Genomic DNA, 25,370 nt, shown 5'->3' on the forward strand with positions numbered 1-25,370 from the left:
TAGAGTTCTGACCCCGCACAATAAGTACCTCCATCTTATCTGGATTTAGTTTCAGTTTATTGTCCCTCATCCAGCCCATTACTGCTTCTAGGCAAGCATTTAGGGAAGTTATGCCATTTCCTGAAGAAGCTGACATGGAGAAGTAGATCTGGGTGTCATCAGCATACTGATGATCTCTCCCAGAGGTTTCATGTAGATGTTAAAGAGCATTGGAGAAAGTATGGAGCCTTGAGGGACACCATAGTTAAGGTCAGATTTCGAGGAGCAACAGTCTCCAATCAACACCATCTGGAATCTGTCCGAGAGGTAGGAGTGGAACCACTGTAAAACAGTGCCTCCCACCCCCAACACCCTCAGATGACCCAGAAGGATACTATGGTCGATAGTATTGAAAGCCGCTAAGAGATGCAAAAGGACCAACAGAGTCACACTTCCTCTATCAGTGCTGTTTTGCTGGATGCCAGGGTGGCATTCATCTGGAAGTCGGCTAGTATGTACAGTAACAATTGCCCACATAATGCACAAGGCAATGCTGGTGTTCCTAATGATCTGGCACTGCCACAAATGTTAATATTGTTTCTTTGCTCAATACTTCACAAAAATCACACTGGCCTTTTCATATATTGTAATTTCTTGACTTGTTAGTGATAATTACCTTCTTAAGGGTAGTATTTTTCTCATATAAAACCAGGAAACTTTAATGGAGATGATGTGTTACTTGGAATTTTTTGCTGTCAGTTGATAAAGATACTAAGCATACTACTATGATGAGTAGACAAAAATGCATACCCTAAAATCATTGTGTTTTTGTAAATCAGTAAATTATATTACTTTCTGCTCACTTAAAAAGAAATAAACATAAAAAAGTCAAAGGCAGTGGAATTACAGAACTGGGAATGAACTCTGAATGTTATCTGCTTTGTCTCTATTCTGACTCTAAGGGAGAGTTCCTGCTACTGATGATTCCAAATAAAAGCCTTCCGTTTGGTAACAAAAGGATTAGTGTGACTTACATGACCATAGTTCTTTGATCCTGTCGTTTGAGATGGTATTATAATTACATTTTCTGGAGTAGCTGTCTTCAGTTCCTGTAGATACTTCATAGTAGAGAAAATTGGTGTAAAACAACCTGAATGTGCAGAAACCTGATCCTAATTTCACAGGAGGGAGGTGTACTGGATTTTGAACTACCATCAAACTGTTGTCTTGTGCAAAATTCAAATGTATGAATATAACAAATAGAAATAATACTTTGATTTTAGATATTTGACAGTAAATAATTAATGTCATGTATTGCATAACTTAATGCTTAATAGCAAGCCATCCAACATCAGTGCAATTAGACTGGGGAAAAGAAGGAAGTGCTAAAAGCACCTCTGTGGGCGACTCTAAAATTGCCTCCAAATTTACATGCTGCCTCATGGATGGCTTTTTTCACATCCCTGTGTGCATATGTTAAGTATATAATAATAATTAATTTGGTGACACCACTGTTGATTCTCCTGAAGTAGCTCTGAGTCCTAATCAGCAACTGAAGAGAGGCTTCCAAAAGCAGGGGGGGAAATATGTCTCAAAAGATGTGAACGTTTATTTTCTTAAATATATTCTGCTTTCTCAAATATAATGTGCTGTATCTCATGGTGGAATCAGTCAGTGATACAGTTAACAACTGAAAAATTGGTGGTGTGAATTGCTTCAACTTTCTTGCTAGATTCCAGGAAATACCATAAGTATACTATGAAAAGTGAGTTTAAAAAAAGAGCAAGTTTCAAGTTCGAGAAAGCAACCTTTCTGGTTATGAGAGCCAAAAGAGAGAAAATATCTGTGACTGTGGAGCTTTGAGGACCAGAGCTGGCTTAGGAAAAAATCTAAGTATTCTGTAGGAATCGCTTGCAGTGTTTAGTCATCTTCTGCAAGATTAATACAGATTACCTGAAAGTTTTTAACTTTTCAGCAGGTTTATGGCTAATGTAAGGTTAATGTTCTGTAATCATAATTCATGTGCCTTAGAAGCTGCATGAAGTTATCCAGCAAATGAATCTTTACTGTCATGGTGATGAGGATAGCTTTACCTGCTGAATGTTCTGTTGGGCAGTTTCTAAAGGCACAAGAGCATTGCTAGAAAAACGGTGGCAGTCTACTGAAGTGGACTGTTGACTAACTGGCTGTTGCTTGTCAGAGGCAATACTGTAAAGTCCATAACAAAAGTGGTGATTGACTGTCAAGTGCTTTTTATTTCCAATGGTTTTGATCTGATGGGTCCATAGTTTTGACACATTTGGTCCTACCAGCATGCAATGATTCTCTTTTGGAGAAAATAAAAAAACAAAGGGAAATAGAAAGATAAATTGAAGAAGAGAGAGAAAATAGAGAAGTTGACATATCCAGGCAGATATATAGTAAATTACTAATGGTAACAAGGGTATATAAAGTAAAAGTGATACAAACTGATAATTCTCCTGGTGAGAGAAGGGTTAGAGACTGGAACGTAAGCCGCAATGACAGCAGAAAAGCCTAAACTGATTCTGTATGTGAGGCAGAATGACAGACTGGGAGTGTGCTTCATTGGTTTTTGCTTTTGTTTTATTTGCTTATTTATGTGATTGTTTCATTGTTTATGAATTATTATGTTTGTTAATTGAATTTTTATTAGCATTGCAAAATATTGATATTATTGGTTTTGTAGTTATGTTATGTTTATGGACTGTTGTAAACTGAAATTAATTGTATTGTTGTTTGATTTGTTACTGATTTACTCTGAATTCATCAATTGTATTGTGTTTTTGATATTTGTTTCTGTTGATTTGTTTTGATTTTTTGTGTTGCTCTCTGCGTTTGGCTTTGTTCAGGAATTGAATGTGAGATATAAGTAATGGTCTGTTTTTCTTAATGGGCCCCAGGTTGTGTAAACTAGGTAAAATGTTCTGGCAAAATAGACTCTGTGACCAAGTGACTAGCTACATGGGCTTGGAGCTGGGAAACCTTTGATTGAAACCCTGCTCAAGTATGCATTTATTAGGCACCTCCTCATACTTTCAGCCTCAGTTCTCTATCTTTAAAATATTAATATTAATGATGATAAGTTACCTCCATAGTATGTGTTGTGTAACATTTTATAATTTAGATGTGTTATAGCAATGAATAATCAACAGTGGCTCATTTGCCATACTAATTTCACTGGCTGACATGATGAAGAGTACTACTCAAAGTAGGACAATATCTAACTTATTCTTTCACTTTAAGTAGGACTACTTTGAGTAATTTTCCTCATGTAGGACACTGTAGATCTTAATGTCAGGAAACTGAATTTCAAGCTAGAAAGTAAAGCTACATATGCACTATTTTGTTCATGCTGCCACCTCATGGACCTCTTGAAAGGCAAACCTGACTATTTCAGAAGACAGTTTCAGACTGATTTAAGTCTTTAATTATTATTGTAAGTGCTGGGAATGCCACACCCAGTTAACTAAGTTATCCAGTTATCTTAATCAACTGGCTGGGATTTATTTTCCCCTGTGAGTTAAAGCAGATGACATTTAGTTGCTTCTAGAGATTTAAGCCTGCTTGGATGCCCTGCTAATTAGTTTGATTTAGATAAATTTAGGTTTGTATTTTTCCACTTATATTTGAGGAGATTGGAGGTTAGTGTATAAAAAACATTTCTGAAGGAAAGTTTGCATTATCTCTTCAAATTTGGAATGTGTGTGAAGAAACTTAAATTGAATCTGTGCACCTGAACTTTGAAGAATTTAATCTGATGTTTGTTGAGGTGGAATAAATATTTCATGAGGCAAGAGGGAAGGTTAATTTTGCATTTTTGCTGAGTGTGCATTAAGGCACAAATACAGATGACATGACTGTAAAAAAATATTTAGTTTTTGTTTGTAAAAATGATTTTTAAAAAGCTTTATGGCTAGTAGTTCTTACTGTCAACAGATGTGATTTTTGAATAGAAAACATATTTACATGTAAAAATGGTTTAGGTAGGTATTTTTAATTTAACATACCATTAAGAAAGAAACAGACAAATAAGATTGGTTCTTAAATTTAATTCCTGACTCTTCTCAATTCATCCCTTTCATGATGCTGGACAAGCACCAGTCCAAATTACCCCAATTTTCTAGGCTTCAGTAGGCTTGTGGAATGTGCACAAGTCAGATGGCAAATTGCCCCAAAGTGACTTTCCTGTATGCAATTTCAACAGCATCTTTTCAGCCACTCCACAGCATGTGCTAATAGAACTAAAGATGGTGGGGGGAATGGAGCACATTCCTAATGACTGATTAAAATGAAAATAACAATGGGATTAGTGCTTTCCTATAGTACTGATTCTTAAAGGGGAAAATCCAGCTTATTAAACATATTCAGATCTCTTAGGTTCCTGGCTCAGTCTCAGCAGAGCAGCACTAGCTGCTGGAAATGCTCAATGCGTTTTAGAAACTGGTTTGCAGCTTTAATTTCTTCACTTGATTGATTGGTATGGAAGGAATGCACCTGGTAAAAATTCCCAGCCTGGAAACTCAGAGGAAGTCACGTTGTCAATTTGCCTTTTGCAAGGAGGAGGCAGGTAACAGAGAGCTGAATCGTCAGAGGAGTGTTGATTTTGAATAGCAGCCCTAGTTTTTACTTTTAGAAGTGGTATTGCATCATTAAAGCCAGATGTATGTATAATGGTGTGTTTCAAAAGGTATGTTAGGGATTAGATTGATAACCATCATCTTGCTTCTGTTTTGTTCTGAGGAACCAAGGTACCTTGATGATTTTCTGTCTTGGATGAATAGATGTTTGTTTCCATGGTTTCTTTAAAAAAAAAACACAACCCCACTTCAGATTCAGTGAGCCTAATCAATAAACTGTGTTCTCTTGTTAGTTAAGACTGAAGTAGAACATGAAATACCCAATCACAAAGCTCTACAGAGAGTGGCAATGGCGTGGGGGGGGGGTACTTCAGTAAGGTAAATTATAGGTCATTTTGTTTTGTTGCTTTTGAGCTTAGAGGAAAGAAAGATTCTATTTTTCTACCTAAAGATTACTTCAGCATAGTCTGTGTCAAGGCTGCTCAACTATGGTCCTCCTGAAGACGCTGGCCTACGATTCCCATGATCCCTGGCTGTTGGCCACTGTGTCTGGGGGTTATGGGAGTTGTAGTCCAAAAAAAGCTGGGGGTGGGGCTAAGTTGAGCAGGCCGGGTCTATGTAGATTCCTCTGTCTGTTAATGAGCAGTCCTTTTAATAATGTTCAGGTATACACAGCCTTTACAAATAAAAAGTGGAAGTCTTTCAGAAAATACCTCCTCAGCCTTGTGCAGCAGCCAGCAGGGTCAGCCACTGAAGGGAGCCCCTTCAGGAACCACAAGGAAAGGGATCCACTCTGCTTGCTGAGAGTAATCATAGCTGTTTTGATTATGTGCCTGAGTGAGGATGTGAACCTGTGAAGAGCTGGGGGTGCTTCAGTTACTAGGGGAAGGTATGGCTTGGGGCTTCATTTACATCAGAAGAGGGGAAGAGTGGTTCAAGACCTTATTCCTATCTCTTCTTCTGGCTGTTCCTGTAATGGGAAGGTTCCCGGCTGCTTTACCAGTTTGTTCTTTGGTCTACTGGTGCTGCTGTTTAATTCTAGGTCGGTCCAGAATAAAATCTGTCTCATACACAATTTAATTGTGGAAGAAGGGGCTGAACTGGTTTGTATTATGGAGACCTGAGTGGGGAGCTGGGAGAGATTAGTCTTTCCCAACTGTGTTTACCTGGGTATTTAGTGCAGCATCAGCATAGGCTAGAGGGCTGGGGAGGGCTGTAATTTAGAAAAGCTCTATTTTTCTCTCTAGGCCCACTGTCAGGGTGAATGCTGGTTCAGAGTGTTTGTATGGTGTCAGGTTCTCAGGACAGAGTGGGGATTCTTTTGGTGTTGCCCACTCCCACAGCCCAGGGTGGGCCACCCTGCAGAATGGCCTATCCTGCTGCCCAGCTGTCTGCCTCCCTGAGCTAATGGAGGTGGTCTCGGATTTAGTGTTGAGGACTCCCAGAATGATTGTTCTGGGTGACTTCAAAATCTCTGCTGAGGCTGTCTTGGCTGGGGCAGCTCAAGACTTCATAGCCGCCATGACAACCATGGGGCACACTTGGAATCTGTTTTGGTTTTTTTCCAACTGGACTGGAGGATGGTGATTTGAAACTGGGGAATATATCACGTATGCCTTTGTCATGGTCAGATCACTTCCTTATGAGGTTTAGAGTCTCAGCAGCTACACCTCTCTGCAAGTATGGTGGACCTACACAAATGTTCCACCCCCAGAGGTTGTTGGACTCTAATGCAGGCTTCCCCAACTTGCAGCCCTCCAGATGTTGCTGAACAACAACTCGCAGCACCCCTAGTCACAATTTATTGTGGCTGGGTGTGCTGGGATTTGTAGTTCAGCAACATCTGGAGTGCTGCATGTTGGGGAAACCTGCTCTAATGGATTCCTGAGGACTTTGGAGGATTTTCCAGGTGGTATGGCAGGCACTCATGTTGAAGCTCTAGTTGCTCTCTAGAATGGAGAGATAGCTTGTGTGGTTGACATGTTAGCTCACAAGTGCCCTCTCCTGCAAAGCAGAGACTGTGTAGCACCTTGGTACACACCTGAGCTGATGAAGCAAGCTGGGAGATGGCTGGAACACAAGTGGAGGAGAACTTGGGGTGAATCTGAGCAAAGGTTAGGCTCTTGACTGATGGAGGGGTCATTTGGCAGAGGTGTCCAGAGTGACACCTGGTCTAGTGTTGCTGGAGGAGTTTCAATTATTGGTCCCCGAGTTTGTGGACAAGGTGTTTAGTAGAGTTCAGCTGACCACGTGCGTGCTTGACTCTTGCCCTTCATGGCTTATTAAATCTAGTAGGTAGGGAATTTTTAGCTCGGTCAAGCAGGTTCTAAATGCCTCATTGAAAGAGGGAATGGTCCCAGCTCTATTGAAGGAAGCTATTATTTGACCACTCCTAAAGAAACCTAGTCTGGACCTAGAGGATGTAAATAACTGTAGGCTTGTGGCCAATATTCCCTTCCTGGGCAAGGTGCTTGAGCGTGTAGTGGCTGACCAGCTCCAGACATTCTTGGAGGAAACTGACTATCTAGATCCATTTCAATCAGGCTTCGGGCCTGGCTTTGGAAGAGAAACTGGTTTGGTTGCCCTGTGGAATGACCTGTGCAGAGACAGAGTCAGGGAGTGCAATCCTTCTAATTCTCTTGGATCTCTCTGCAGCTTTCAGTACTATTGACCATAGTATCCTTTTGGATAGGCTGGCCAAGTTGGATATGGGAGGCACTGTTTGGAGGTGTGGTTCTACCTCGAGGCTCATTCCCAAAAGGTGGTGCTGTGTGATTACTGCTCAACCCCTTGGCACTTATGCTTTGGGGTTCTGCAGGGTTCTCTTCTTTCCCCTATGCTGTTTAACATCTACATGAAACCGCTGGGAGAGGTCATCCAGAGATTTGGCCTGAGGTATCATCAGTATGTAGAGAACACTTAGTTGTATCTCTCTTTTTCATCAGATGCAGATGAGGTTGTGTGTCTCCTGATACAGTAATGAACTGGCTGAGGGAGAACAAGCCGAGACTCAATCCAGACAAGACAGAACTACTGCCGATCAGTGGTTGCCTGCCTGGGTGAATGATGTTCAGCCTATTCTAGATGGAGTTGCATTCCCCCTGAAGGACCAGGTTCACAGTTGGGGGTACTCATTGATCCAGCACTGTCACTAGAGACTCAAGTGACCTCTGTCTCCCAGAGTTCCTTTTATCGGCTTTGGCTGATACACCAACTTTGACCTTACCTGGACAGAAATAGTTTGGCCCCAGTTCCTCATGTTCTGGTAACCTCTCACTTAGATTACTGCAATGCATTGTAAATGGAGCTGCCTTTGAAACAGTCCAGAAATTGCAGCTGGTACAAAACAGGACTGCAAGATAATTAACTGGGATTGGACATTTTGAGTGTATTACACTGGTACTTCATCAGCTGCACTGGCTTCCAGTCCATTTCTGGGCCCAATTCAAAGTGCTGGTTTTAATCTTTAAAGCCCTAAATGACTTGGGACTGGGTTACCTGAGAGAGTGTCTTGCCCCATATGTCCCAACCCAGACCTTAAGATCTTCTTCAGAGGTCCTGCTCCAAGTGCCTCTGACAAGCAACAAGTGGGTGGCTACTAGGGAGAGGGCCTTTTTATGGTGATTACACCCCGCTTATGGAATAGCCTCCCGAGTGAGGTTTGCTTGGCCTCATCACTTTGTTCTTTTAGATGCCAGGTAAAGACCTTTTTGCTCATTCCGACCTCTACAATTTTGATTTTTAAATTTGATTTTTAATTGATTTTTAAAGAGTTTTTAAATTGCTGTGTATTGTATTTTTGTGTTTTCTTTTTCCCTCTTTGTTTGTTATAATTTAATGGATTGTTTCATGTTATTGGATGTTTTGATGTTGTGTTGTGAGCCACCCAGAGAACAATTTGTTATGGACAGTCAGTCTTTTTTTCGCCCTTTGACCAATACCAAATACCTAAAACAATTGTAAAATTGAAAACATCCATATTAATAACATATCTGTACTTTGCATCCAACCATTAGAGAGCAGAGTATCTTGCACCTGTATTGCAGAAGAGCAGAATTTCACAACTGCATGTGTAATTGATGAATTAGTATCTATTAGCAAATATTTTATTTATTTATTTATCAATCAAATTTGTATACCGCCCCAAACTTTCATCTCCAGGCAGTTAACAATAACATAAAACTTAAAACAATTTAAACAATTGAAAAGTCAAAACCAGATTAAAACTGAAACATGTAAAAAGTTGAAAAAGCTTGAGTACAGAGGTGGGTTTTCAAATGCTTTTTAAAAATTGCCAGAGAGGGGGAGGATCATATTTCAGTAGGGAGCACATTTGACAATCTCAGGGCAGCAACCAAGAAGGCCCGTCCCCATGTGGCCACCAGCCAAGCTGGCGACAACAGGAGATGAACCTCTCCAGATGACCTCAGTGGGTGGTGGGGTGCATAATGAAGAAGATATTCTCTTAAATACCCAGGGCGCAAGCAGTTTAGGACTTTATAGGTTATAACCAGCACTTTGTATTTTGCCCGTAAACCATTTGTCAGCCAGTATAGCTCTATCAGCAAAGGAGTGATATGGTCTCTCCAAGATGACCCAGAGACCAACCTGGCCGGCGCATTCTGTGCCAAATGGAGTTTTTTAACTACGTACAAAGGCAGCCCCACATAGAGCACATTGCAGAAGTCAAGCCTGGAGGTTACCAGCATATATACCACTGTTTTGAGGTTATTCATCTCAAGACAGCTGGTGTATCAGCCAAAGCTCATAGAAAGCCCCTCTTGCCATCACCTCAACCTGAGATACCAGAGAGAGGTGTGGATCTAGAAGTACTCCCAGATTGCATTCCTTTTGGGGAAGTGTGACCCCCATCTAGAACAGGTAGATCAAAATAGTTTCTGGAGTTCTGGCCCCACACAATAAGTACCTCCATTAAATTTTATTTAACATAAAATTCATCCGTTTGTCCTGGAAAACTTTGTAAAACAGGGTCAATTAGTCTCCGCCTAAGACCAAGCAGATTGTGGAATTCTCTGCCACAAGATGTGGTGACAGCTAACAACCTGGATGGCTTTAAGAGGGATTTGGATAACTTCATGGAGGAGAGGTGTCTCAACAGCAACTAGTCGGAGGTCTATAGGCCACCTCCAGCCTCAAAGGCAGGATGCCTCTGAGTACCAGTTGCAGGGGAGTAACAGCAGGAGAGAGGGCATGCCCTCAACTCCTCCCTGTAGGCTTCCAGCGGCATCTGGTGGGCCACTGTGTGAACCTGGATGCTGAACTAGATGGGCCTTGGGCCTGATTCAGCAGGGCTGTTCTTATGTTCTGTATAAAAGGCACACCACAGGAGCACATGTCCAACAACTTGAACTCATTCCCACTTGTGACTGGGACAAAATGACCGTGTCATCTGATTAAAAGTACAGGAAGCCATCTGTCTGCCAACTTCAGGACATGTATATCAACAGGCTCTTAATTAAAGAATTTGCATAAATATTAAACAGCAAAGGGGCCAGGATGCAACCCTAACTGACCCCCACTAGACATCCTAATAGGCCTAGATAACTGTCCCTGTTGATTACATCTTACTCTGAGGCTTATATTCTTATACAATTTTATCAGCAGCAGCAAGATACCTATGACTACATGAAACCGCAGATATAGAATCCACATATAACAAGGTTCTCTTGTATATCTGTGCCATCTCCAGCTGAAGATTTGGCAATGCTCTTCATTTGGGGGCTGTAAAGGGTTGGACATGGGCTAACAAGCTGAAATCAAATCTGGACAAGACAGAGGCTTTCTTGTCAGGAGAACTGCTACTTTGCGGGTGGCGTATCAACCTTTTCTTGATGGAGTTGCACTCCCTTGAAGGAGCAAGTTCACAGCTTGGAAGCCCTCCTTGACCCAGCATTACTCCTGGATGCCAAGGTGTCTGCTGTGGCTTGGGAGGCTTTCGCCCAACTTCAGTTTGTTCTCCAACTGCATCTGTTCTTGTACCAGTCAACTTTGCTAGAGTGGTTACATATTACTGCAACACATGAGGCTGCCCTTGAAGACCTTCTGGAAGCTTCAACTGGTCCAAAATTCAGCAAAAAGAGTCCTGAGAGAGTAATGATGCATGTATGATATAACACCAGTCTTGCAGGAGCATTGGTTACCAGGTTGTTTCCAGGTGCAATTCAAGGTGCTGGTTACCTTTAAAACCACTCACGGTTTGGAACAAGAATACCTGAAGAAAGTGATATAAGGGTACCGGAAGGATGTAATGTAACTTAATCAACTCAAAGCCAGGATGCTCTGATGTGGAGATAATTACAGTTTGTCTCAGATTATCTGGGCAACCAAGCCAAGTGAAGCACGGACTTACCAGGAAGTCATGTTTTCTCAGCTTCAGCTTCTCATATCTGAAATATAAACCCCTGCTAACTTGGCAAAGAGGCACTTTTTAACATGGTGATTCTCTTTATTTAGCAGGGGGAGAGTAACTGGCCGTCCACCCCCAGCACAGTACCTCCAGTGACTGTTGCTGATGTCTATCTTATGTTTCTTTTTAGATTATGAGCCCTTTGAGGACAGGGATCCATCTTATTTATTTATTAATTTCTCTGTGTAAACCACCCTGAACCATTTTTGGAAGGGCGGTATAGAAATCGAATAAATGAATGAATGAATGAATAAATAAATAAATAAATAAATAGGGCTAGCAGCAACATAGGGGGTGGTTGCAAGGACTAACAAAATAAAGATTATAAAGTACTTAGACACTAAAAAGGACTGAAAACATGAGAAACCACCATAGCAGTTTTCATTAGTGCTTATCCATCAGGACTATGTTTTATGGAGAATGTAGTAAACTTAGATCAACCTTTCTAGACAGTTTACTACATACAGCTGTATCCAACAACTGTGCCTAGACAAGGAGGTCAAAACATAATATGAGTTCAGAACAGACTTCGAACTTGTGCATTTTTAAGCCTAAGAGTGTGTAATGCTAGTAACATAATGAAGTGTTAAGGAATAAGTAGTATCATTTGGCAGGAAAAGGATCAGAGCAGCTGCTGTTTATATAGAACCAGTATACAAAATTAAATTTAAAAAATGGTCATTGCTAAAAGTGTGCTATCTAGAAAATATTCTGATAAAGAGGTTCTCATAAAATTGAAAGTGTACAAGTTAAGGACTCTATTATTAGGAAATAATTTAAAATAAACTTCCTAAAATAAATGTGTCTACGCAGTAGTTCTCAAAAAACCAAGATTTTTTTTAAGTGCTGTGCACATAAATTAAATCATTTTCAATGTTGCTTAGCCAATTTAACAACTTGATACGAGTCAAAGTAGTGCTAGATGGAACATTCTAGAAAAAGGTAAATCCACAAACAAGGTGCTGAAGAGGTCTCAATTATTCTTAGTCCCAGCAGAGCAAATTGTTCAAGAGAAAGACCTCTGTGGAGAGCAGTTGCTATCCCAGTTATTCTTTGCAATGATTTGATTTCCTAGGTTATTTGTTTCATAATTTTTACTGTCATCATTTCCTACTATGAAGTTCTAATTCTGTTTGATTAAACTGCCAATCAAACGGGTTTGGAATTGAAGTAACTGTGAACGAAGTAGGGATGTGCATGGAATGGTGGTGACGCAAATGGCCTCTGCCCTCTGCATATGCACGGAGAATCATCTAATGGCAGCTGCAGCTTGCAGCAGCAGCAGCCCCCCTCGCCTCTGCTGTGCCCACCACTGGCGGCTTGTTTTTCAAGGTTAAGACTACCTCCCCACCCCACCCCACATTTACTATCAGAAAAGCCCTTTGTTTGTAAAGGGTAATCCTTGCCGGATTCCCCTTTACAAGTATACCTGTCAAGCCAATGAAGCCAGCTTGCCAGGTAGGTCTTTGAGCCAGGCTTGCACAGTAGAACTTGTATACTTCCTTCATTGTGTTTGAGATATGAAACCACTATAAATGGGGTATGTTCCATTAGGGCTCCCCCCACTTATTTTTAAAGGAAGAAAGGAAACCAACTGAATTCAGTGCAGAAGCAATCCCCATGGATGTGCAATCCCAACTTCAGAGTTAGCAATACAAACAGTATTCTTTCATATACATGTTTTGACAAAACAGAAGAATAAGAATAGCATCAAGAAGCTATGAATGACCAATGACCAAAGGCAGTGGTTCTAACAAGTCCCTGTTCCATCGAAACCGGGATTTCTTTACAGGAGAGCTACAGACAGAATTTCTTTTCAAAAAGAAATGCTTCCAAGCAAGTGGAAATTAAAAGGCTGCAGTAAAGAACCTCTGCAGGAAGTAACTTCCTCTGCCCACGTTGGTGAACAGCTCTCAGCAATTACTGTGCATGGTTTCTGCCACATGTCATTAAGATATGCATGTTATTGTTTTTATAAAAAGATGGAGGTGGAATTCAGCACTTGATTATAATTGAAAGCAACTGCTGATGTGAACTGCCTTGAGTGCATTGTGGTGAAAGATAAATTTTAAAATAATAAACTCAAATATGTCAGATAAGTAAATATATGCCATTCATTAACTAAATTTGACCCTATATTAAGTCTTGAATGAGCCAAGAATATATGCAGGCGGTCTGATGTGGTTCTTGAATATGGCAGTTGTGTTGGCCTTCATCACCACTTTTGTAGAATCTGGCCCAGAAGACATTCTACATGTTTTATGTATTATAACAATTTAAAAGTGCATATATAAGTTGTAGAAAGTACAGAAAAGTCAATTTTCTCTTGCTATATTTTTAATTACAACGACAACAACAAAAGGAAACATAACTGTAACCACTTAACAAACCTTTAATAAAGATAAATTCAACATTTATCTGTTGAATTAAGTCAGTTATCCTGTCAGGCATCCTGCTTTTTGAGATGATACCCCTCTTCAGCCCACTTGTCTTTTCCTATTGATGGGCTTGAGTTTAATGGGTTCAGTATTTGTGGGCTTTCATCAAGCATTGAGAAAAAGCCCATTTGTTCTCTAAGAGTTCTCTATTGAATAGAATGTTGGTGCTGGGGCATGGAAAACATCATGCAGTTGCACTCACATATTGCCCCTTGGGAACTATCATTTGGTTTCTATAATCTTGCACCCACCATACAGCATCAGTCACACCAGAGAACCAACTTACTTCAATTAACACCACCCAAACACACACATGGGAAAAATAGAAAGGTTTAGATCTGGATGGAGGGGAGACACCACCACCACAAACATTTGTGCAAAAAAAAAAAAAAAAAGAGTTTCAATAAAGAAGATATTCCTCAAACCTAATCCTTCTGATCTGGTGAGTAGCAAGGCTGGAGAGGACCCTGGGACAAGAGGCAAAGATGCGGGGAGAGGAGAAGTAGGCTGTGCCCTTTGCCTTCTTCTTGCCTCCCCCCATGCTTTTGCTGCAGAGGAACAGTAAGGACATGGAGGGGGGGGGACATTCTTGGGATGCCCTTTCTCCCACTCCTATGCAAATAATACCACACATGCCCCTCTTCAAATATCAAGAGTTTTGAACTAGAACATAACATGAATATTGTCAGAAGTCTAATTCTGACACTTACACAGACACACGTGTACACATTTCCATGGTTCAGAAATTTTTTTCAGCTGGCTTTGGGAGCCTGATCTGCTGAACACATATTCACAGAAACTCATTTAAGATTCTGACATGAAGAATATAAAGGGGAAATGGACTCAATTCAAATACAGACAAGCATTACAAGGAGGACATATTTGTGTAATAAGTAGTTACTGATTTCAATACCATCACTACTCAGACCGTGTTCCAGGAATTAAAGATTGTGTTTTTATGTAGTACTTCATAGCAAAGTCAAAAAGAAAAGTTACATGGTTTGGAAAAAAAAATCAAGGGTTTTTAACTAGAACATAACGTGGATATTGTCAGAAGTCTAATTTTGAATCCAGATTTTATTACATGCTTAAAATTACAGCAGAAGACTCAATAATTCTTGCAGTGTAAACTTAAGACTGCCTCTTTTATAGCTCCTTCAACAACAGTCATTATTTCAACCACTGAAATTAAAATAAGGTTGTATTATTAAATATTAATATTAATAATAATAATAATAATAATAATAATAATAATAATAATAATAATAAAATTTATTTGTTAGCTACCCCATAACAAATTGTATTGGTAATGCCCATCACTCCAGCCCTGAGTTAGAGCTTCTGCTTGAAACTATTCAGATTTGGCTCCTAGTATCGATAGCAGAGGACAAACTCCTCATTGACCAACTCAAAAGTGATAAAGCCCCTGCGAATAATCTTATCCCAGTAAAGATGACCAAGGCAAATCGTGAGTGGTGAGCACAAGTGCTGGCAGCCCTATTTACCCATATAATCAATTCGGCCCACAGACCAGAAAATAGGGGTATACACCAGTGTTCCCTCTAAGGTGTGTGCAAGTGTGTGCACTCAAACTTTTTTATGTCCGCTCAGTTAATTTTAGATCCTGCTCAGGTTGAAACAGAAAGGCCCCACTCTGAATGCATGTGGGGAACATTAGAGAGAACACTGGTGTGCACAAAACCGGTTGGCCCGGTTCGATTTGAGTCTGTACAGGATCCGAACAGGACTGAGCCAGTTCGGTATGCTCCCCATCCAGCCCACCTGATTATGCTGATTATGTATGTGGGGAGGTTGCGAGTCAAATTTAAAATTTTATTTTATTTTTTTAGTAGCCTTGAGGGAATAAATACTAAAAAGATATTAAAAATTGACTCACGAACCCCACCAAACGGCCGGGATCGGACCGAACAGTGGGTGGTTAGGTTCAACCCCGAACTGTCAAAACTGCTTACACATCATTACCAGAAAACTGGGTCTGGCTATTGTAGTATCTATCTTCAAAAAGGGAAATAGGAATGTTCCCTCTAACTACAGACACATAAGCTTACTTAATAACATCAGTAAAATGTAATGCAAGGTAAATAAATCAGAAACTCGTGGACTGGTTGGAGCAGGAGCAATCCTGGACAACAAGCAGGCAGGCTTTAGACCAGCGTGATCCATGACTGGTTCTTGTCTGATCATTCAACATATAGCTCAGAAATACAGTAGGACCCCCAAATCTACCTTATTTGCTGCATTTGTAGATTTCAAAGCAGAATTAAATTCAAACTCTAGAGTACATCCAGAGTACCCAGAATGTTGGGGGCAATATGCTAAATCATTGTAAACCGCTTAGAGAGCTTCGGCTATAAAGCGGTATATAAATGTAAGTGCTATTGCTATTGCTACTGCTACATCTATGGTCCAGGCTTAGTGGCACCTCGACTGAGAAAAGGCTCTTAATTGACACCCGGTTTCAATATCTGTGGATACAAAAGGGTTAAAACCTACACATCTGCAGTTCCCAGAGGGCTGGAAGTAACTGCAGAGGTTACTTCCGGCTGCCATTTTGTCTGCAAGAGCCCCTTTTTTGGCTCATTTCAGCAAAAAGAAAAAATCTGCACTTTGAGGGACTTTTTAACTTGGGGGAGGGAGCATTGCTAGATGCCAGGAGACTCACGGAGCATGGTAGGGCACTTTATTTGGCCCATTTTGTTGGGGTTTTGGTGTGTTTTTTTTAGTCTGGGAACCTAACCCCCCATGTTCCCATAGACTCAATTACTCATTATCTGAGTTTTTGTCACCCGTGCTAATCTGCAGGAATGGAACTCCTACGGATAATGAGGTCCACTGTATGTATCATCCTTATACGAGTGGCATGCAATTTCAAACCTCTGGATGATGGTTTCATATAGATCTTAAACAGCCTTGGGAAATGAATGGAACCCTGTGGGATGCCCTTAGCCAATGCCCATGGTGACAAATAGGAGTCCCCAGCATTAGCTTCTGACTCTGCCCTGGAAGAACGAGCAGTACTGGAAAAACCCAATGACTTCTAACTCATCCCCACAAGGTGGTCCAGAAGGATACCATTGCTGATGGTATTGAAAGCTGCTTATGAAACTAAGTCACAAACACTTTTTAAAAACAAAATGCATTTGTGGAGGTCTCAGTCTGCAGAATTCGCACAGTGGAAGGGGGCTTTATTCAGCTTTCAGGATCCCTTCAGGAGCTTCTCAAAGTTATGGTAATAAATAGCAAATAGTAGACTTTATTTATTTATTTATTTATTGTTGCATTTATATACCGCCTTTCGTTAAAAGACAACCCCAAGGCGGTTTACAAAACTTAAAACATACAATAAAAGACAATAAAAATATTAAGCTAAAATATATATATAAAAAAGACCAAATTTAAAATTTATCAAATACTAGCATAAAAACAATAAAACAGGTAAAAACACACAGAAGAAGCAGTAAAAACGATTATGAAAAAGCCAAGTTTTAACAAACTTTCTAAAAGCCGTGATGGAGTCCGAGGAGAGAATGGCCACTTGGAGAGCATTCCAAAGTCTGGGGGCAGCAACAGAGAAGGCCCTGTCCCGAGTGCACGACAGCCGGGCCTCTCTCATTGTCGGCACCCGGAGCAGGGCCCCCTCAGATGTCCTCGTCAAGCGGGCAGCAACCTTTGGGAGCAGGCGGTCCCTCAAATACCCCAGGCCCAAACCGTTAAGGGCTTTAAAGGTCAAAACCAGCACCTTGAATTGGACCCAGAAACGAACCAGCAGCCAGTGCAACTCTTTCAGAATGGGCGTGATGTGCTCCCAATGGGCAGCTCTGGATAAAACCCTAGCTGCTGCGTTTTGCACTAGCTGCAGTTTCCGGATATTCTTCAAGGGCAGCCCCACGTAGAGCGTGTTACAGTAATCCAGTCGTGACATGACTAAGGCGTGGGTAACCGTGGCCAGATCTGCCTTCTCGAGAAAGGGACGCAGCTGGCGCACTAGCTGAAGCTGTGCAAAGCCACCCCTGGCCACCGCCTCCACCTGAGCCTCCAAAAGCATAGCCGGGTCCAGTAGTACCCCCAAGCTGCGTACTTGCTCCTTCAAGGGGAGTGCAACCCCATCCAGAACCGGTAAAATCTCCTCATCCCGATTGGATCTCCTACTGACCAACAGTACCTCTGTCTTATCCGGATTCAATTTCAGTTTGTTAGCCCACATCCACCCCATCACGGCCTCCAGCCCGCGATTCAGGACATCCACCGCCTCCCTAGGATCAGATGACAAGGAGAGATAGAACTGAGAGTCATCCGCATATTGCTGACAACTCAGTCCAAATCCCCGGATGACCTCTCCCAGCGGCTTCATGTAGATGTTAAACAGCATGGGGGACAAGACCGATCCCTGCGGGACCCCACAGGCCAACGGCCATGGGGCCGAGCAGTAGTCTCCCAGCACCAGCTTCTGGACCCTCCCCCCAAGAAAGGACCGGAACCACTGCAACGCAGTACCTCCGATTCCCATACTCAAGAGGCTACCCAGAAGGATACCATGGTCGATGGTATCGAACGCTGCCGAGAGGTCCAGCAGAACCAACAGGGTCGCACTCCCCCTGTCTAGTTCCCGGCATAGGTCATCCACTAGAGCGACCAAGGCAGTCTCAGTCCCATACCCGGGGCGGAAGCCAGATTGAAAAGGGTCCAGATAATCCGTATCATCCAAGACCCTCTGCAGCTGGGACGCCACCACACGCTCCATCACCTTGCCCAGAAAGGGAAGGTTAGACACAGGTCTATAGTTATCCAGGTTGGAGGGATCAAGGGAGGGCTTTTTTAATAGTGGTCTTACCACCGCCTCCTTGAGGCACAAAAACCTTTTGGAGTTCTTTGAGAGTGTCAACAAGTGTGTGGATAATGGTGATCCAGTTTAATATTTATTTATTATTTATTATTTATTATTTGTTTGATTTATATAGCGTTCTTCCAAAATGGCTCAGGGTGGTTTAAAACAAGGTAAAAACAATTAAAACAAGTTAACAGATAAAACCAGTTAAAAACAAGTTAAAAATAAAACCAATTCAACCGCAAAAAAGCCCTGGAGATCCTGGGCAACAATTTAAAACAATTTTACTTCCAAAAAGCTTTCAACAAAGTTCCTCATCAAAGACTCCTGAGGAAACTTAGCAGTCATGGGATAAGGGGACAAGTAGATGTGTGGATTGCTAACTGGTTGAAAGACAGGAAACAGAGGGTAGGGATAAATGGAGAGTTTTCATAATGGAGGGAAGTAAGAAGTGAGATCCCCCAGGGATCTGTAGTGGGACCGGTGCTTTTTAATTTATTCATAAATGATCTAGAAGTAGGGGTAAGCAGCGATGTGGCCAAATTGGCAGATGATACCAAACTCTTCCAGGTAGTGAAATCCAAAATGGTTTGTGAGGAGCTCCAAAAGGATCTCTCCAAACTGGGTGAGTGGGCGACAAAATGGCAAATGCGGTTTATTGTTGGCAGGTGTAAAGTGATGCACATTGGGACGAAAAACACCAGCTTCAAGTATACGTTGATGGGATCTGAGCTGTCGGTGACTGACCAGGAGAGGATCTTGGGGTCGTGAAAGTGTTGAAAGTGTCAGCATCAATGGATCTTGTTGAAAGTGTCAACTCAATGTGTGGCAGCTGTGAAAAAGGCCAATTCCATGCTAGGAATCATTAGGAAGGGGACTGAAAATAAAACTGCTAATATTATAATGCCCTTATACAAAACTATGGTGCAGCCACACCTGGAGTACTGCATACAATTCTGGTCACCACATGTAAAAAAGGACATTGTAGACCTGGAAAAGGTGCAGAAGAGGGCAACCAAGATGATCAGGGGCATACAGCACCTTTCTTATGAGGCAAGATTACAACACCTGGGGCTATTTAGTTTAGAGAAAAGACGACTGCGGGGAGACATGATAGAGGTCTATGAAGTCATGCATGGTGTGGAGAAAGTGGATAGAGAGAAATTATTCTCCCTCGCACATAACATTAGAACCAGGTGTCATCCCATGAAATTGATTGCCGGGAAATCTAGGACCAACAAGTGGAAGTACTTTTTCACACAACACATAATCCACTTGTGGAATTCTCTGCCACAAGATGTGGTGACAGCCAACAACCTGGATGGCTTTAAGAGGGGCTTGGATAACTTCATGGAGGAGAGGTCTATCAACAACTACTAGTCGGAGGGCTATAGGCCACCTCGAGCCTTAAAGGCAGGATCCCTCTCAGTACCAGTTGCAGTGGAGTAACAGCATGCCCTCAACTCGTGCCTGTAGGTTTCCAGCGGCATCTGGTGGGCCACTATGTGGAACAGGATGCCGTACTAGATGGGCCTTGGGCCTGATCCAGCAGGGTTGTTCTTATGTTCATATGCCAGTTATGTTAGTGACTTAAAACCTTTGGTTATGTGCAACTCTCACAGTTGCTTTTTTGTTGTCATCTCATATGGTTAGGAAGACTACCAAATCCTCTTACTATGTGAAACCATGAGAACCATCCTCTGAGTTGCAAACTTTAATCATTTGTTCCTGCAGTCAACAAGCTTGGGAACATTAGAAGACTATTTCTGGCTTGCTCAAACTATAATTTCCAGGGTTCAACTGCTGCTCTAAGCTCTTCTTGGTTTGATGCATAGCTAGACGTTTCCTTTAAATATAGCATGAGGTTTTCAGTTGTGGCACATGACATTGTTTTCATGGCTGAACATTCAGTGTTCATATCTTTGCACCTGGTAGTGTGTGTTGCTTGTGCCTGCAGAATCATGAGGTCTAGGCTGCTATTCTTTAAATAGGATAAAATAATAGATGCATTTTGAAAGTGAGTGGTATTACTGCATTCGTTTTAACAAGTGAGTCTAAAGTAGCAATCAACATTATTGATGTATCCTTCGCTGAAAGAAGCAGAGATGTGAAATTTTGCTGAAAGATGTTTTATTTTCACTTACAGAGTGCTCAGCTTTTTTGTTCACATATGCACATAACACTAAGCCCACCAACATGTATCTACCCCCACAAAGAGCATGTGTGTTCCCATCCAGTTCTCATTGAAAATGCAAGATAACTTCCCCGCCACTCTGAAGGAGCGAGATACTGCAGCCCAGAAATCCCATCATCCTCTCGATCAGGTGAATGTGAATGCTTGCTCCTCTCCTGGGGCCCCCATCTATCCCTTTCTTAAATCCAAGCTCCCCACCCCCTATCTCTCAAGCCTCTTTCTCTTGCCCGCCTGGGATCTCATACAATTAGAACTTGTATTCTTATTGCTTTAACCACAAGGTTTTATTTTCTGTATCCCCCTCCCTCAAATAAATTCTTCTTTTGATTTTGAAACCATATCCTGCCTCAATCCAGTCATTTCTTGAGTCCAAACGTTTGCACAAATTAAAACTGGTGGAGCTGACCCCCTTTAAGAGTTAATTCCCCCACAAAGCCCGAACGTTGGGGTGCTGACCAAACACTCTAGGGCCAGTTCCATTAACAGGTCAGAGTGATTCATATCTCTATCAGTGAGTGTGTATTAGGGGTGTGCACGGAACTGCAGAGCTGCGGTCCAGCACTGGGGTGGGGGGTTCCTTTAAGGGTGGGAGAGGGTTTACTTATCCCTCTTGCCGCTTTCCCCCTCCAGCTCACGTATTTTCTGTAGTAATCGGGGAGGCAGGATACCTTCCTGCCGCCCCTTCTCCCGCTTGGCTGCAAAAGGCTTTAAGAAGCCTTTTGCGCGCGTGCAAAAAAGCCTTTTGCAGCCAAGCAGGGGAAGGGGCGGCAGGCAGGTATCCTGCCGCTCCGATTACTAAAGAAAATACATGAGCTGGAGGGAGGAATGTGGCAGGAGGAGTAAGTAAACCCTCCCTCGCCCTTAAAGGAACCCCACCCCACCCCAATCCGCCTGAACCCGAACCGCTCATGTCCGGACCGGTCCGGAGGCCTGTAGAATGGCCTCCGGATCGGTCCGGGCACATCACTAGTGTGTATACTGTTGCATGGATATATGAACCTGAGAACATTCTTTAATAAGTGTTGTTTGACATATTAACTCACCTCCAAAAGTGTTACACTGTTTTTCCCCCAGGTCCTTCTGTTTTTGTTATTTTCTCTCTGTTCATTATTAATGCAGCACACTTGTCTAGTCCAAACTCCATTGCTATATCGCTACTGAATATGCGGACAGTGTTTAGCAGTGATTCGGTTTCTGACTGGGACTTTCCATACAACTTCAGATCGTCCATGTACAGCAGATGTGTTGATTTTACTTGATGTTTTAGATGTTTGGTATCCAAGGCCTGTTTTGTTTAGTATTTGTGAAAGTGGGGTCATGGCGATTACAAACTACAGAGGGGATAGTGAGTCCCCTTGGAAAATGCCTCTTCTAATCCTAACCTGTCCAAGTGTCTCGCCATTGATTGTTAACTGTGTACTCCACATGCTCATTGCTTTTTTTCTAAATATCTGAATGTTTTTGCTGACCCCAGTTGTTTCTAAACATTTTAGTATCCATGTGTGAGGCAATGAATCGAAGGCTTTCTTGTAGTCAATCCATGCAACACTTAGATTGGTTTTTCTTCTCTTGCAATTTTCTAAAATCATTTTGTCAATCAGCAGCTGGTCTTTTGTGCCTCTGGTGTTCGGGCAATTTCCTTTCTGTTCAACTGGAAGCTGTTTGTTAGTAAATAAGTGTTGCATCACTTCATCTGCTATTATTCCAGTTAATAATTTGAACATGGTTGGCAGACAGATTATCAGTCTATAATTAATTGGAACTGCACCTTTTGCTGGGTCTTTCATGATGAGATGAGTTTTCCCAGTTGTTAGCCATTGTTCAATATCACCTCCTTGCAAAATGTGATTGAACTGTTTTGATAGTTGTTTATGAAGGCTTGTTAGGTGTTTAAGCCAAAAGCCATGCAGTTCATCGTCGCCTGGAGCAGTCCAATTTTAATTTTCTTTGCTTATTATTATAATTATTGTTATTATTGTTATTATTATTTTATTTATATTTTCTATCCCGCTCTTCCTCCAAGGAGCCCAGAGTGGTGTACTACATACTTGAGTTTCACTTTCACAACCACCCTGTGAAGTAGGTTAGGCTGAGAGAGAAGTGACTGGCCCAGAGTCACCCAGCTAGTTTCATGGCTGAATGGGGATTTGAACTCAGGTCTCCCTGGTCCTAGTCCAGCATTCTAACCACTGGTCAGGAGCCACTTAAAACAGCTTGAATGCAAATATATTGATCAGGTGTCTGTGTTTTTTCACGTAAGTTAAAAGGTATTAGAAAACAATTCTGAAGAAACAGGTTGTATTAAATAACTTAGAATAGTCAGAATTTCCTGTTATCTATATTTGTCCTGACACAAACTGATACGAAAATCATTTGAAGTGCTTCCTTGAATGAACATAGTTCATTTGTTTGATGCAAAACTCCAAGCCCAGAGATTTGCTGAAAATTATAGAGGGACTGAAAATGCCTACACAAGAGAAAAAATTGAAACAGGAGTCCAGAGTCTAATAAATCCAGTCCAGAAGTAATAAATTCTGAAAGGGAATGAAGGAGAGAAAAGAAGACCCCTTGTGTTCCCGGCAAGATTAATGGGGACAGAATAAACAGAGATCTTCATTTCCCACTCAGTGTGCTAACTTTTCCAGGGATATAAAGCAACCACACACACACCCCATCACTCCCTCCATGCACCATGCTAGAAACCCCAGCAAATCTCTCAACACTTATAACCAAGAGAAGCTGGAGAGTGTAGAGATTAGTATAGGGAGTGGTGACCGCAAGAAAGGTTTCTCCATGGGTCCAGCTTCCTATGGGTGCGAGGCAAGCTGGATGGACTGGCCCACAGACCGATCCAGATAGTGATTTTAAGCTCTTGTAGGTTCTAAGAGAGCATATGGAATGCTCAGTGGGGTCCCAAGTATGGCATACGAGGAAGCCCGAAGATTGTGGTGGGGTCCTTGGAGTTTCCAGTGTATAGCACGGGAGAGTACTTGTTGTAGCGTTGGAGCCCTGAGTGAGAGGCACACAGGAGCACAGGAAGGAGTCCCAAGTGTAAAGCAGAAGGGTCATGGAACTGGGTCATGGAACTTGGGGGTACTTGTATCCCGAAACGTGCCTTGGGGGCACATTCCTGCTGCTGTACTTTGCTGAGCAGAACAGCCAGGACAGGCCTACATGAAATGCATGGTGTCTGATTGTTCTTCCTGGGTGTCACAATGTGGGGTTTGCCTTTTGCAAGTAAGGCTGATTGTAATGAAAATCAGAGTAAGCAGGTGCATGAAAGAATATCCGTGCTGCGAAGAGCTCTCCAATAATCCTATCAATAATTTCAATAAAATACACTTCTAGGCGCACATAACTGACTCATCTCCTTTGTGATGGGGAGAACATTACTTCTCTGCCTTATCTGCCTTCCTTGGCATAATCTGCTGGTTAGCATGTTATCTCCTGTGAAAGGAGGGAGGGAAGTGAGGTGGTTCACTCTTATGTTTAGAGTGGCCTTGGATGCCAGTTAACTCACTATAGTTAACTTTTGAGTCTACTTAGCTTGAGTTCCCAGTATAGGGAGGGGGTGTGCATCTGGATCCCTGTCCCAATTTGCTTTGTTTGCAGGCAGATCTAGGGGCAACTATCCCACTGCCCACTAAGTGACCTGTCCCCATGTGTACTATAAACTGAGAGCTCACATTGTGGTGCAGCTCTTGAGCATATGCAAAGTGCAATCTCCAAGCCTGGAGATGCAACAGCAAACAGGGAGGCTCCTGGGAACCGGGTAAAATAAGTGTGGCTGGTAACAGACCTTACTAATACACTGTAATAACAAATCTCTATCTGAGAATCTAAACATGTCATAGTCTATTTGTTAATTTGTAATCGTAGGTTTTCAACAAAATGCAAGTTCTGAGAAATACCCTGGCAAATCATTAATGCAGGAATGCAGTCTTACCTGAGGTATCAGAACTTACAAAGCCATAGGAGGAGTAAACAAAAAACAAATTTTCAGCTGAATCTCTGAAAAGCTTGAACAGTTAATTTTCAGCGACAGTGGAATGATTTAAGCTGCAGCTATGTTATTATTGAACTGGTAGATGAGAGTTGGCTCATAGTGTATTGTTACGCCTGCTAACTGGTCAAAGACCCCCTTTTAAAGTGACATTTCTCTTATCCTTGGCAGGGAGGCAGCAATTGGCCTGCATCTCTCTTGCTCTTCCAGTGGTTGTTTCTTCATGTCTTCTTTCTGTCTTCCTTTTAAAAAATTTAAGAGTACAAACAGGGCAGCTCATCCTTGAGGCAATGTGAGGTGATGGTCTAAGGCAGTGCCTGCATGATGGGGCAACCTGCCTGACCCCATCCCATACCCATGGACACAGGATCACCTATTTGTTTGTTGCTGCTGCTGCCCTGGCTCCTCCCCCCTCCCTTTGACTCCCCTAGAGTCCTGGTGATAGGGGAGGGAAAAGGGTGGTGAAGGAAGTGAGAGGGAAAGTGAGTAGCTGGATCATTTTGATTCTTGCTCCCCTCCCCCTCCCGGTGCCTTCTACTGACAGACTTGTGCACTGCACAATGGAGCACTCATTGGTGGAAGGCACGGGGGTGGGGTGGGAGAGAGCGAAAGATGTAGGTTTTGGGCAGTATAAAAATATGTTAAGTAAATAAATAAACAAACAAACAAATAATAGAGCTAATGCTTCTGGTTTCCAAAATAAATGATTGAAGTGGGACTTGCATATCTGACCCTTACCGTCTCCTGAATTTTGTTCAGTTCCTATTAGGATGACTGGTTAAAAAGGTAACCTTTGCTTAAGGGAAAGCACTTGAGCTTTTGCAAGCTGTAGAAATTGGCTCTATGTTTAGCTACAGGCAATGCTATGGATTAAATGGTATTAGG

General features: G+C 42.0%; 1 protein-coding gene across 4 annotated transcripts in view; it reads left to right on the forward strand.

Moving 5' to 3' along the window:
* Positions 1 to 25,370, forward strand: part of SLIT3 (slit guidance ligand 3) — a 731,964-nt gene that overhangs the window by 126,074 nt on the left and 580,520 nt on the right. The window contains exon 1 of one of the 4 annotated variants that reach the window (XM_053288111.1): positions 4,566 to 4,687. The exons of the other annotated variants lie outside the window; for them this stretch is intronic. Coding sequence (XP_053144086.1) covers positions 4,671 to 4,687 — 17 coding nt within the window. The 5' untranslated portion in view covers positions 4,566 to 4,670. Of the gene's footprint in view, positions 1 to 4,565; positions 4,688 to 25,370 lie in introns of those variants that run through there. 4 annotated transcript variants of the gene reach the window in all.

Source organism: Hemicordylus capensis, chromosome 2 (assembly GCF_027244095.1).
Source record: "Hemicordylus capensis ecotype Gifberg chromosome 2, rHemCap1.1.pri, whole genome shotgun sequence".
Taxonomy (NCBI): Eukaryota; Metazoa; Chordata; class Lepidosauria; order Squamata; family Cordylidae; genus Hemicordylus; species Hemicordylus capensis.